Source organism: Pygocentrus nattereri, chromosome 2 (assembly GCF_015220715.1).
Source record: "Pygocentrus nattereri isolate fPygNat1 chromosome 2, fPygNat1.pri, whole genome shotgun sequence".
NCBI lineage: Eukaryota > Metazoa > Chordata > Actinopteri > Characiformes > Serrasalmidae > Pygocentrus > Pygocentrus nattereri.
In genome coordinates, this window is record NC_051212.1 from 6,818,364 (window position 1) to 6,831,642 (window position 13,279).

The 13,279-nt window shown below is 42.2% G+C and overlaps 1 protein-coding gene across 4 annotated transcripts in view; it reads left to right on the plus strand.

Moving 5' to 3' along the window:
• LOC108439991 (corticotropin-releasing factor receptor 2) overlaps positions 1–13,279 on the plus strand; it is a 279,618-nt gene that overhangs the window by 99,195 nt on the left and 167,144 nt on the right. For 2 of the 4 annotated variants that reach the window (XM_037534292.1, XM_037534287.1), the window contains exon 3: positions 10,446–10,565. Coding sequence is in view for 2 of the 4 variants with exons in the window: in XM_037534287.1 (XP_037390184.1) it covers positions 10,446–10,565 (120 nt within the window). In the remaining 2 variants the exon portion in view is untranslated. Of the gene's footprint in view, positions 1–9,888; positions 10,337–10,445; positions 10,566–13,279 lie in introns of those variants that run through there. The other 2 variants (XR_005129621.1, XM_037534283.1) reach the window with 2 other exon arrangements.

Sequence of the window (13,279 nt, forward strand, 5' to 3'; positions counted from 1 at the left end):
GTCTTGGCCATATCCTTTCCAAGGGTTTTTATGAACAATACGTATGACCCATGCTTTCTTAATAGATGCTAAATATAGCACTGTGCAAAAATCAGAAACCACTGTTTCTGATTCATTTTTCAGTTTCTGGAAAAAAAAAGCCTAAATAGCTACATATGATGATGTAGCATCTCGGCGAAGAAGGAAACCCAGGAACGACCATGATTTCTGCTATGGGAAGAGCTTTTAAGTAACGTCAGTGGAAAAGACACATGACAGCAGCGTGAAATTTCGGGGGAAGGGGGGGTTACACTGTTAGAAATGAAGGTTCTGTGCAGGTACATTTTCAGTTTATTAAGAAACAAACAATGCAAATGTTCCCTTAAAGGTACAGCAGTAGTTTTAAGGTCTGATTGTGAACCTTAAATCAGTTTCTCCAGGTGAAAAGTTGGTATTTGTTCCTTTTCATAACGGGATATTTTAAAACGGAGCAGTAGAATAAAAGCCTGGAGGCGAGGCGGGGGGTGTGGAGTCAGTACGGCTTAGAACAGATCATTTCAGTGGATTATGGCTCAGTTATGTTCCCTGACTAAAGCTACTGAGATGAACCCTTGAGGGTTCCACTCCAGTGATAAGAGGGGAAAGCTCCAGAGATGTCTTTTTTCTGAGAGGTTACCCTCCGGTCAGAGCTCCTCTCCATGGTTAACACCAAACCCAACCCACACACTGCACAACAGAACACAAAATAACACAGTAAACACAGACACACACCTTGAACTAATGAACGGCGACATTAAGAACATCAACTAACGACATTTAACCTCTTAACGTTCCAGACGTACTACATACAAAGGTTTATTTTTCAGTATCTACTGGGACTTCAATGCAAAACACTCAAGCCATTCTTAGGTTTGGGCCTGCTAGCAGGCCCATGGCTTGTTAAGGGGTTAAAGTCCCTTTGGAGGAGGGGGGCGGGGCGTGTGGCACAACCCCATGTGTTATGTCACTAGAGCCCCTTCTGAGAACCGGTGTGAGTGGCACTGGCCACAGCATCTTTAGAGTTTTTTGAAGAAATCTGCAAGGATATTTTTCCACATCTCTCAAATTTAGTCTTAGGTTGGTTTTCTCACAACACAAACACACTCAGCAATGCTGAGGTCTGGACTCTAGGGTGGTCAATCGATTGTTCTGAGAACACCAGTAGTTTCCTATAGATATGTTTGTTGCGTTTTCTGCTTCTCATGATCTAATAAATCCAAATTCAGATTCATTTTAGGTTCGCACTCAGTGGCTGTGTTTACTTTCAAAGATTGTTGCCACTCCGACTGAATACAGTCGGATTACAGATTCAGACTGAGGTGTTTATTCTCACGCTATTCAACAGTCTGATGGAAAATCTTCGTTTACATGCTCACTACAATCCGATGCAAAATGACATGCATGCATGGAGTAGTGCTTAGAGTAGACGTTACCATGACGGCGAGCATCACGTGAGGTTCAGTGAGATGAGCAGCAGTGTGCAGTGATTGTGGTTTTAATGGCTTTAAAATGACGTCAGACTCAGGAAAACGTCCTTCACATGTCCTCATTAAAGAAGGCCGAGAGGAAGACGTCGTGTTCTGACACACAAACTGGACGTCCGTCCCACCGCCGTCTTTAAAGATCAGAGCATAAACTTCGTCTCCTCTGCAGACCAGTTTCTGCTCCGCCCTCTTGGACGGTATAAACTCTCACTATGAGGTGACGAACATGCAGAACCGGCTTGCACATTCCGATTGGAATGTAATCAGATTCAGGCATTTACACTGATTTATTCTTCTATTTAACGGATTATTTAGAGGTTTACCCACCTTGTTCAATCAGATAGAAATTACATTCCAAACAGCTTCAATCAGACCAGACTATTCCAATTGAGGTGTTTACATGGACGTATTCTATTACGATCGAGCTATTAGTCGGAATACTAAAGGGTTATTAGACTGCAAGTAAACGTGGCTATTGATGTTGAGGTCAGCACTGGGTTGCACCAGGTTTATGCTCAAGTTTGGGTGTAACGTCTTTACTAAGCTCTTAGTTACACTAGTTAGTTTCAAACTATCTTTTTACTAAATTTGGTTGCACCACAAAGCCGGAAGTTGTGTCTTAACTAGTAACAACTAACTGATGTGTGTGTCACTTTAACATGGTGATAACATGCTCAGAATCGATCAGTAAACCCGCTGCCATGGAGGTGCAGCTCCAGTTAATGCTGAGTTTTTCAATAGAGAAAAAAAAAAACAGAACGATGTGTGGAAGTTAAACTGAATAAGACTGACGATCTGCGTCCACTGCCTTAAGCATTTCCCTGAGAAACTAAATAGGCAGCTTTTTAAACGCTGGTTTCTGGATAACTGACATAACAGCAGTTGGAGTTTAGCCATTTGGCAGCTGTTCAGTCTCAGTGAGTTGGAGCTGTGGGTGTTTAGCTTCATGCTTAGAGTTTAAACCAGTGGGATGGTTAGAGCTGGGAGGAAAAGACAGTTCTGCGCTTTTGGCCTTTTGTGGCCTTTTCTGTCGTTATTTTGCCTTGACATTTCCTCGGGACAACTGAACATGTACCAAAATTTCAAAATAATGGTATTTGCACAACAACATCGTCCAAGAAAGTGGCCAGAAAACAAATTTGATCTCATCTGAACTGAAATCAAGTATAGATCCTGAGCCGCAGCTGCGCTGTTGCCTCATCCTGAACCTGCCAGTAAGAGAAAAACACCCTTACAATTATGTTCTAATGAAGTTATGGAGTAAAGAAACGGATACAATAACAATGTGTATTTAATATTTAAGAATTAATAATAATAAAAATAATAATAAATTATAAAATAATGTAAATAAATTAATAATAATAATAATAGCTGTATTACTATTCTTAATATGAATAAAATCGGTGCTATTTTTAATAATAGCTGGACAATTTATGTAGTAGTAGTAGCAGCAGAAGTAGCAGTAGAAGAGGTGGAGGTAGTAGTAATAGCACATTTACAGCATTTGGCTGACGCTCTTATCCAGAGCGGCTTACAATTTGATCATTTTTACACAGGTAGGCGAAGGTGGTGTTAGGAGTCTTGCCCAAGGACTCTTATTGGTATAGTGTAGGGTGCTTGCCCAGGTGGGGGATTGAACCCCAGTCTACAGCGTAGAACGCAGAGGTGTTATCCACTACACCACAATACACTACACCAACCACAGAAGTAGCAGAAGTGGGAGTAGCAGTAGAAGCACCAGCAGCAGTCGAAGTAGTAACAGAACTAAACTAAACAGAAAACGAGCATAGGAAGTAGCCTGTCTCGTAAGTTTGTCCTGTCACCCTGCTCGACGCGCTCCCGACGAGCCATATTTTGGCAGCCGTGGGTTTTGTCACAACTTGCACCTGGTTAGGGAGAAGTTTGAGTATTTATTATCTACTGGCCTTTACGTACAAACTAATTTGTGTGGTGCCGACCGCTCTGACTTAGTAATGCTTAAACCTAAACTTGGTAAACACTTATGTTACCATTGGCCTTACGCCTGAACATGTATCATGAATGCTAAATGAATATTAATGCACATGCCTGGCCTCTGGGGTTCGTTGACAGCTTCTTTGTTTGATAAGTATATCCTGATCTACCGAGTGTACTGCATGTGCATTAATATTCATTTATATTCATCAACATTCACAATGCCTTCAATAAAAGACCAACTCCAGATAATGTTACACACTGCCAAACTTGCATGGGTGTTACTTCTACAGAGCTCAAATTTAGACTCAGCAGTCCATAAACCCTCACTCCACATCTCAGATGTCCCGTAAGGGCTTCTTGATCAGCTACACATCCTTTCAGACCCACAGCTCTGAGTGGTCTTCTCACAGTGGAAGGATGGACAGAAACACCCGTGGATGTTTTCAGATCTGAAGCAGCTTGATCTTCTCGAAAGCTTTAAGTGCTGTTTATCTGATGGGGGCAGTTTTGGTGGCTACCAGCTGTTCCAGGTGGTTGTTAGGAGCCCCGGTTTCTCTGGAGCTTTTCATCAGTTTTGGAAACTCCAGTTTTCATTTATTTATTTATTTATTTTGCTTGTTTCATTGAATCCTCAAGCCTCAAGGATGTGGTCCATGAGGCACAACGGCACATCTCTCTTTCCTCTGTGCACTGATCCAGAGACGCTTATTGATTTTTGATGTATGAAATCCTGGTTAATGTCAGCTGAGAGCTTTTTTTTATTAATGTGTGTGTATATTTGGGCACAACTCAAACTGATGGGATTCATAATCACCTTGACCATTAATCGCCCACGGTCTGACCACTGTCAGCGCTGTGCCGCGTGGCACCGCCAGAGAGTGCGCATCTACCAGAATGCATTAACATTTAGCAGCGTTATTAATAGACAGGCAATTAGAAGATCCTTCACTCCTCTGCTAAATCAACACACATGCAGCCAGTCTCACTGCACCCTGAGCCACAGCTGCACTACTGCCTGACTCTGAACCTGCCAATGAGAGAAAAACAACCGTACCATTATGATAATAATGTAGTCATGGAGTAAAGTATTATTCATATTAAAGAATTTATTAGGATCATCATCATCATCATCATCATCATCATCATCATCATAGTAGCACAATCACTAGCAGTAGTAGAGGTAATAGTAGCAGTATTAGTCATAATAATAATTAATAATAATAATAATAATAATAGTAGAAAACAATAAATAACAATAACCAGTAAGAGGAATAGTAGTAGGTGGAGGAGGAGTAGGAATAGTAGTAGGATTAGTAGTAGTAGTAGGAGGAGTAGTAGCAGTAGCAATAGAAGTACCAGTAGTAGTAGTAGTAGTAGGAGGAGGAGGAGGAGTAGCAGCAGTAGTATTAGTAGTAGTAGTAGTAGGAGGAGGAGGAGGAGTAGGAGGAGCAGTAGTAGGAGGAGGAGTAGCAGTAGTAGTAGGAGGAGGAGGAGGAGGCGTAACAGTAGTAATAGTAGCAGTAGCAGTAGAAGTACCAGTAGTAATAATAGTAGTAGGGAGAGGAGGTCTCGGAGTAACAGTAGTAATAGTAGCAGTAGCAGTACCACTAGTAGTAGTAGTAGTAGTAGTAGTAGTAGTAGTAGTAGTAGTAGTAGTAGTAGTAGTAGTAGTAGTAGGAGGAGGAGGAGTAACAGTAGTAGTAGGAGGGGGAGGAGGAGTCGTAATAGTAGCAGTAGAAGTACCAGTAGGAGTAGGAGGAGCAGTGGTAACAATAGTAGCAGTAACAGTAACTTTAATAGTAATTGTAACAGTAGGAGGAGGAGTAACAGTAGTAGCAATAGTAGTAGTAGTGCTATCCTCTATGCTGTTGCATGCTGGGGAAGCAGGCTGAGGGTGGCAGACGCCAACAGACTGAACAAACTGATCCACAAGGCCGGTGATGTTGTGGGTGTGGAGCTGGACTCGCTGACGGCCGTGTCGGAGAGGAGGACGCTGTCTAAGCTGCAGGCCATTATGGACAATGGCTCCCACCCACTCTACGACACGGTGATGAGACACAGGAGCTCATTCAGTGCAAGACTCATTCTACTGAAATGACCACAGAGCGCCACAGGAGGTCATTCTTACCTGTGGCCATCAAACTCCGTAACTCCTCCCTCAGTGTGTGATTCACTAAGTGTGGTCCATCTGTGCAAAACTCAATACCTAAGAGTTCTTATGGGTAATAATAATAACTGTGTGCAAAAACTCAGAGGGACAATTTAAATAATTAAAATAATTTGAACTGCTTTATACGAGATGTTTCATATTTACTACCACAGTCACCGCCACTTAAATCTCGTGTACATACTGCAAATTTCTCTTTCTCTTTGTTTTAAATTATTAAAGTGTTTATTCTTTTACATTAATGGCTGCAACTGTAACAACTGCAGTTTCCCTCCGGGATCAATAAGGATTCTGCTTCTGCTTCTGATTCAGTGAACCTACACGAGTCTTCTGAGCTGGAATGCTGATGATGGAAAATAGCGGAAAATCTGGAATAATGAGTTTTCTTTGGGGACTATTTTGCCGCACAGCGCCCTGCATGTCTCCCTCCACCATGAATGGAGTTGAAGTTCTCTAAACTCTCATAAAACAGCGTCTCAGTCATCAGGCAGTGAATTCAGAACCAGTTCATGTAGGAACTTACAGTGAGGGGCTTTTAGAGGGACGTCTGGTTCCCATCACCACCACTGTGGACAGTTCTGACTCCAGCGTGGTTGACTGTGTTTACATTTTAACCATCTAACCATGCAGACATGTTGGAAAACGGGTGGAGTTCTCCTTTCGTTTGACCGTAACAGAGTCAGTTCCAATGAGTCTGTGTCATTGTTCTACATCCAGTGACCTATTTAGTTCACTCCAAATGAGATGATGATTGTTTTCTCTCAGCGCGTCTCAGACAGCGGCAGCCCGACTTCTGCAGATACGGAGGAACTTTTCCAGCTCGCACCTCGCTGCTGTGGTGAATCACACCATCTCACCAGCTCTGACTCAGAACTTTGCTCTTAGAGGCAGTCAGAGCCGTGCCGGGGAGCGGCCGCTGCCCGGGATGCTGTGAGATGCGCTTCACCCAGTCCGGTGCTGCGGTAGGAATAATAAACGCCGAGTCGGCGCAGCACAGATTTCACACACATCCATGTTCTGCGCTGTATTTCACAGCATTTACATTTCACTGCTCTATCTTAAAAAGAGATGGTTCCTCAGGGGTTCTTTAGTAAAGACGGTAGAACCATAAACACTCAAAGCACCCTTTGCGTGCTTAAAGGGCTCTTTGCATTGTTAAGCCACTCTTCAGATAGATTTCAGATAGAACGTGTTGTAGATGGTTCTACATAGAACCTTTTTGAAAAAAAATTCTATATAGCCCCAAAAAAGGTTCTGCTATTGATACGTTTGTTACACCAGAAGAACCTTTTTGGTGCTGTATAGAACCATTGTCAAACAGATTCTATACAGAACCAAAGATAGGTTCTAACTAGCACCAAAAAGCGTTCTTCTACTGATATGATCTCAAACTTGTAACACCAGAAGAACCCTTTTGGTGCTGTATAGAACAAAAGACAGGTTCTATATAGCACCAAAAAGGGTTCTTCTACTGTTACGATCTCAAGCTTGTAACACCAGAGGAACCTTTTTGGTGCTGTATAGAACCATTCTCAAACAGATTCTATATAGAACCAAAGACAGGTTCTATATAGCACCAAAAAGGGTTCTTATACTGTTATGATCTCAAGCTTGTAACACCAGAAGAACCCTTTTGGTGCTATATAGAATCATTCTCAAACAGATTCTATACAGAACCAAAGACAGGTTCTATATAGCACCAAAAAGCGTTCTTCTACTGATATGATCTCAAACTTGTAACACCAGAAGAACCCTTTTGGTGCTGTATAGAACAAAAGACAGGTTCTATATAGCACCAAAAAGGGTTCTTATACTGTTACGATCTCAAGCTTGTAACACCAGAGGAACCTTTTTGGTGCTGTATAGAACAATTCTCAAACAGATTCTATACAGAACCAAAGACAGGTTCTATATAGCACCAAAAAGCGTTCTTCTACTGATATGATCTCAAGCTTGTAATAATAGCAGAGCCCTTTTTGGTGCTATAGGGAACCATATACAACACTTTCTGCATCAATCTGAAAAAAAAATCTTTCACAAAGAACCGTTTAAGTATGCAAAAGAGTCTTTGAGTGTTCACAGCTCTATATAGAACCATTTTCTTTACTAAAGAACCCTTGCAGAACCTCCTTTTTAAGAGCCTAGAATGGGCTATAACTGTAAAACAAGATATTTTACTATATTATATAGTGTGAGACACTCATTTATATACTAGATACTACAGTTCACGCTTAAAGATGGTTCTTCAAGGGCCCTTTTGGAAAGGCAATGCCAAAACTTTTGGTGCTATACAGAACCATTTTCAAAAGATTCTATATAGAACCAAATATATAGGTTCTATATAGCACCATATACAACACATTCTCCATCAATCTGAAAAGCTCTTTCACAAAGAACCTTTTAAGGATTCTTTGAGTGTTCATGCCTCTATATAGAACCAATTTTCTTTACTAAAGAACCCTTGCAGAGCCATCTTTTTGCGAGTGTAGAGTTTTTATAGCTAGGTTATGACAGTAATATAAACTATCTACTACATTATAAAGTGTGAGACTCTAACTTATGTACTAGATACTACAGGAGACACTTAAAATGATGGTTCTTCAAGGGTTCTTTAATAAAGGCAATGCTTCTATTTAGAACCATGAGTTCTATATAGAAACATTTGCATGCATAAATGGTTCTTCAGACTGAGGAGAATGTGCTGTAGATGGGTCTACATAGAACCTTTTTGAAAAGGGTTCCATCTAGCACCAAAAGGGGTGCTTCTACTGTAACGATGTCTAGCTTGTAACAAAAGCAGAACCCTTTTTGGTGCCATATAGAACCACACACAACACATTCTCAATCAATCTGAAAAGCTCCTTCACAAAGAACCTTTAAAGCACGCAAAGGATTCTTTGAGTGTTCACGGCTCTATATAGAACCATTTTCTTTACTAAAGAACCCTTGCAGAACCATCTTTTTTAAGAATGTAGAGTTTAAAGAACAGCTGTGACAGTAAAATAAAATATCGACTACATCATATAGTGTGAGACACTAATTTATATGTTAGATACTACAGTACACGCCTAAAAAATGGTTCTTCAAGGGTTCTTTAGTCAAGGCAATGCTTCTATTTAGAACCATGAGTTCTATATGTAGAACCCTTTTCAAAGGGGCTGTATATAGAGGCATATACAAAACATTCTCTAGCACTCTAGACCCATTTCACTAGGCAAAGAACCTTTTAGGCATGCAAGCGATTCTATATAGAACCAATCGAATAGAACCAATGTCTTTATTAAAGAACCATCTATGTTAAGTGTGTAGAGTGGAGTGCAGTGTAGGGTGCAGTGCAGTGTAGAGTGTAGTGTAGAGTGCAGTGTAGAGAGCAGTGCAGTGTAGAGTGTAGTGTAGAGTGTAGTGTAGAGTGCAGTGTAGAGTATAGAGTGCAGTGCAGTGTAGAGTGTAGTGTAGAGTGTAGTATAGAGTGTAGAGTGCAGTATAGAGTGTAGTATAGAGTGTAGAGTGCAGTGCAGTGTGTAGTGTAGAGTGTAGTGTAGAGTGTAGTGTAGAGTGCAGTGTAGTGTGTAGTGTAGAGTGCAGTGCAGTATAGAATGCAGAGTGCAGTGTAGAGTGTAGTGTAGAGTGCAGTGCAGTATAGAGTGTAGAGTGCAGTGCAGTGTGCAGTGCAGTGTAGAGTGTAGTATAGAGTGTAGAGTGCAGTATAGAGTGTAGAGTGTAGTATAGAGTGTAGAGTGCAGTGCAGTGTGCAGTGTAGAGTGCAGAGTGCAGTGCAGTGTAGAGTGTAGAGTGTAGTGTAGAGTGCAGTGTAGAGTGCAGTGTAGTGTAGAGTGCAGTGTAGAGTGCAGTATAGAGTGTAGAGTGCAGTGTAGAGTGCAGTGCAGTGTAGAGTGCAGTATAGAGTGTGCAGTGCAGTGTAGAGTGCAGTATAGAGTGTAGAGTGCAGTGTAGAGTGCAGTGTAGAGTGCAGTATAGAGTGTAGAGTGCAGTGCAGTGTAGAGTGCAGTGTAGAGTGAAGTGTAGAGTGAAGTGTAGAGTGCAGTATAGAGTGCAGTGCAGTATAGAGTGTAGAGTGCAGTGTAGAGTGAAGTGTAGAGTGCAGTATAGAGTGTAGAGTGCAGTGTAGAGCCACTATGGAAATATAAACGAATGGCGATTCAATTGACCAATCAGTGAACGCGACTGCGAACGACTAGCCAATCCTGGTGCAGGAGGCGGGGCGTATTAATCAGTTCTGCTCCAACCAATCCAATCCCTGGGGCTGGGCGCGACTAGCCAATCACAGCACGGGTGGGCGGGGTTTGTCGGGTGGTTAGCGAAGCGCGCGCTCTCGCTCACAGAACAGGTTGGTGGTGTAAATGTCAGTTAGAGATTCAAACTGTAACGGTCGGCGAGGGAGCCGTTAGCCTGCCCGTGTATCCAGTACTTTAGTCCGGGTTTAAGTCGGTTTTATTCATATACTCAGCGGTTTAGTCCGGGTTTAAGTGGGTTTTAGTCGTATACTCAGCGGTTTAGTCCGGGTTTAAGTCGGTTTTAGTCGTATACTCAGCGGTTTAGTCCGCTTTCCGCCCGTTCAGCACAACCATGGACTCCACTTTACTCCACATCTTCTTAGGGGAGTTCGGGGACCCGAACTGCAGCCTCATCACGGACGCTTTTGAGGACGCTTTCTACCACAACTCGTCGCTGGCTCTGATGAGCCTGGACGGTGAGGAGCCTGTCCTCCTCCTCCTCCTCCTCCTCCACAGTGTTCCTCGGTCATGCTCGGAGAGGAGGGAGCGCTAACGCTGCTTCTTTTTTCTTGTTTTGGTCCTAAGGTCTCTACTGCAACGCCACCACGGATGAGATCGGGACCTGCTGGCCGAGGAGCAGCTCCGGGCGGATCGTGGAGCGGCCGTGTCCGGAGTTCATCAACGGGGTGAAGTACAACACCACCCGTGAGTTCAGCCTCAGCCGCTTAGGAGCTGCTCAGCACAGTCACACAGTGCCTTTAGACGCCTGGTTACCCAGTCTGTCGTTCATCCGTTCATTCATTCACCCCCCCCCTCGCTGGGTCTGTGTGAAGCGCTGATAATGGGTTGGGGTGGGGGGTGCGTGTGTGTTGGGGTGTGTGTGTGTGTGTGTGTGTGTGTGTGTGTGTGTGTGTGTGGGGGGGGGGGGGGGGGGGGGGGGGTTCTGGAGAGCTCTACTCTTTGCACTTTTTTGCACCAGCAGGTTCACTTTGTGCACCTCAGTTTAAAAGTCTCACAACCGATGGTTCTGTAAGTGTTCTCTAGTACAGGGAATGCTTCTGTTTACACGGATGAGCTCAATTTAGAACCATTTGCATGCATCAGTAGTTCTTTGCGTTCTTCAGATTTTTGAAAATGGCTCTACGTGGCACCAAAATGATTCTGCCACTGTTACGATGTCAAGCTTGTAGCAACAGTAGAACCCTTTTTGGTGCTGTTCAGAACCATTTCCAAAAAGATTCTATGTAGAACCAAATATACAGGTTCTATAGCACCAAAACAGGTTCTTCTGCTGTTGCGATGTCTTCTTCTTACAACAGTAGAACCCTTGTGGTTGCTATACAGAACCATTTCCAAAAAGGTTCTATGTAGAACCAAATATACAGGTTCTATAGCACCAAAACTGGTTGTTCTGCTGTTACAATGTCTTCTTGTAACAACAGTAGAACCCTTTTTGGTGCTATACAGAACCATTTTCAAAAAGCATCTGTATAGAACCAAATATATAGGTTCTATATATCACCAATAAGGGTTCTTCTACTGTTACAACGTCTTCTTGTAACAACAGAAGGACCCTTTTTGGTGCTATTCAGAACCATTTTCAAAAAGGATCTGTATAGAACCAAATATATAGGTTATGTTACATGTTATGTGGTATATAGAACTATATACAACACAATCTCCATCTAGAACCTTGTTGGTGTTTTACAGAACCACTTTCAAAAAGATTCTATACAGAACCAAACACAGAAGCACTATATAGCACCAAAAAGTGTTCTACTGTTACAAAGTCAGGCTTGTAACAACAGAAGAACCTTTTTGGTGTTATATGGAACCGTTTTCAAAATAGTTCTATATAGAACCACACATAACCCAGTCTCCATCTAGAACCTTTTTGGTGTTATAAAGAAACATTTTCCAAATAGTTCTATATAGAACCATGCACAACACCTCTCCACCAAGCTGAAGAGCCACTCCACCATGCAAATGGTTTTATATAAGAAGAACCATGAAAATGGTTCTATATAGAACTCATTGTTCTAAAGAGAAGAGTTGCCTTTACTAAGGAATCCAGGAAGAACCATCTTTTAAAGTGTGCTGTAGTATTTAGTATATAAATTGGTGTCTTATACTATTGTTTCATGCTTAAATGGTTCTCTATAGAACTTGTGCTTCCTTTAGTGAAGAAACCATGAAGAACTCTATTTTTTAAAGAGCGCTAATCATTTCAAACCATTTCGCTCTGCATGGAGTGTGATTTGACAGTAAGTGCTCTATATAATCATTAAAATAAAGTACAAATACACACCAGTACAGTAATACAGGAACACGGAGGTCTCGTCTTCAGAACAGCAGAAGAGATGCTGTGAGCTGGTCAGAAGAACAGGTTTCTGGATTCATCATATCTGGATTCAAACATAACGTGACTACCTACTGTGTTAGTGCTGTTTCTGTTCACTCCAGAGTGGTTTTCTGCACAAATAAAGACTTACTGCCAATAAAATACACTATATTGCCAAAAGTATTCGCTCGTCTGGCTTCACACGCATATGAACTTGAGCAACATCTCATTCTTAATCCATATTGTTTCAAATGATGTCGGCCCACCCTTTGCAGCTATAACAGCTTCAACTCTTCTGGGAAGGCTGGGAAGGGTTAGGAGTGTGTTTCTGACCGTTCTTCCAGAAGCACATTTGTGAGGTCAGACACTGATGTTGGATGAGAAGGCCTGGCTCACAGTCTCCACTCTAATTCATCCCAGAGGTGTTCTATCGGGTTGAAGTCAGGACTCTGTGCAGGCCAGTCAAGTTCTTCCACACCAAACTGGCTCATCCAGGTCTTTAAGCCGACCACTTCGTGGCTGAGTTGCCGTCGTTCCCAGTCGCTTCCACTTTGTTATAATCCCACTGACAGTGGACTGTGGAATATTTAGCAGTGAGGAAATTTCACGACTGGACTTGCTGCACAGGTGGTGTCCGATCACGGTACCACGCTGGAATTCACTGAGCTCCTGAGAGCGACCCATTCTTTCACTAATGTCTGTAGAAGCAGTCTGCAGGCCTGGGGGCTCGGCTTTATACACCTGTGGCCATGGAAGTGACTGGAACACCTGAATTCAATGATTTGGACGGGTTAGGGAATACTTTTGGAAATATAATGTAGCTTTAATATATAATTTAGCTATATATGACTTAGCTATTTGGGGTTATATTTGATGCTATGGAACCATATATTACACATGTTATGTAGAACCATTTTTGAAAATATTTAATGCACAACCTAATATATAGGTTCTGTATAGCATCAAAAATGGTTCTGCTACTGTTAAAAGTCAGACTTGTAACAACATATGGAACCATATACAGCAGAGTTTTCCATCTAGAAACCTTTTTGGTGCTATATGGAATACTTTTCAAAAA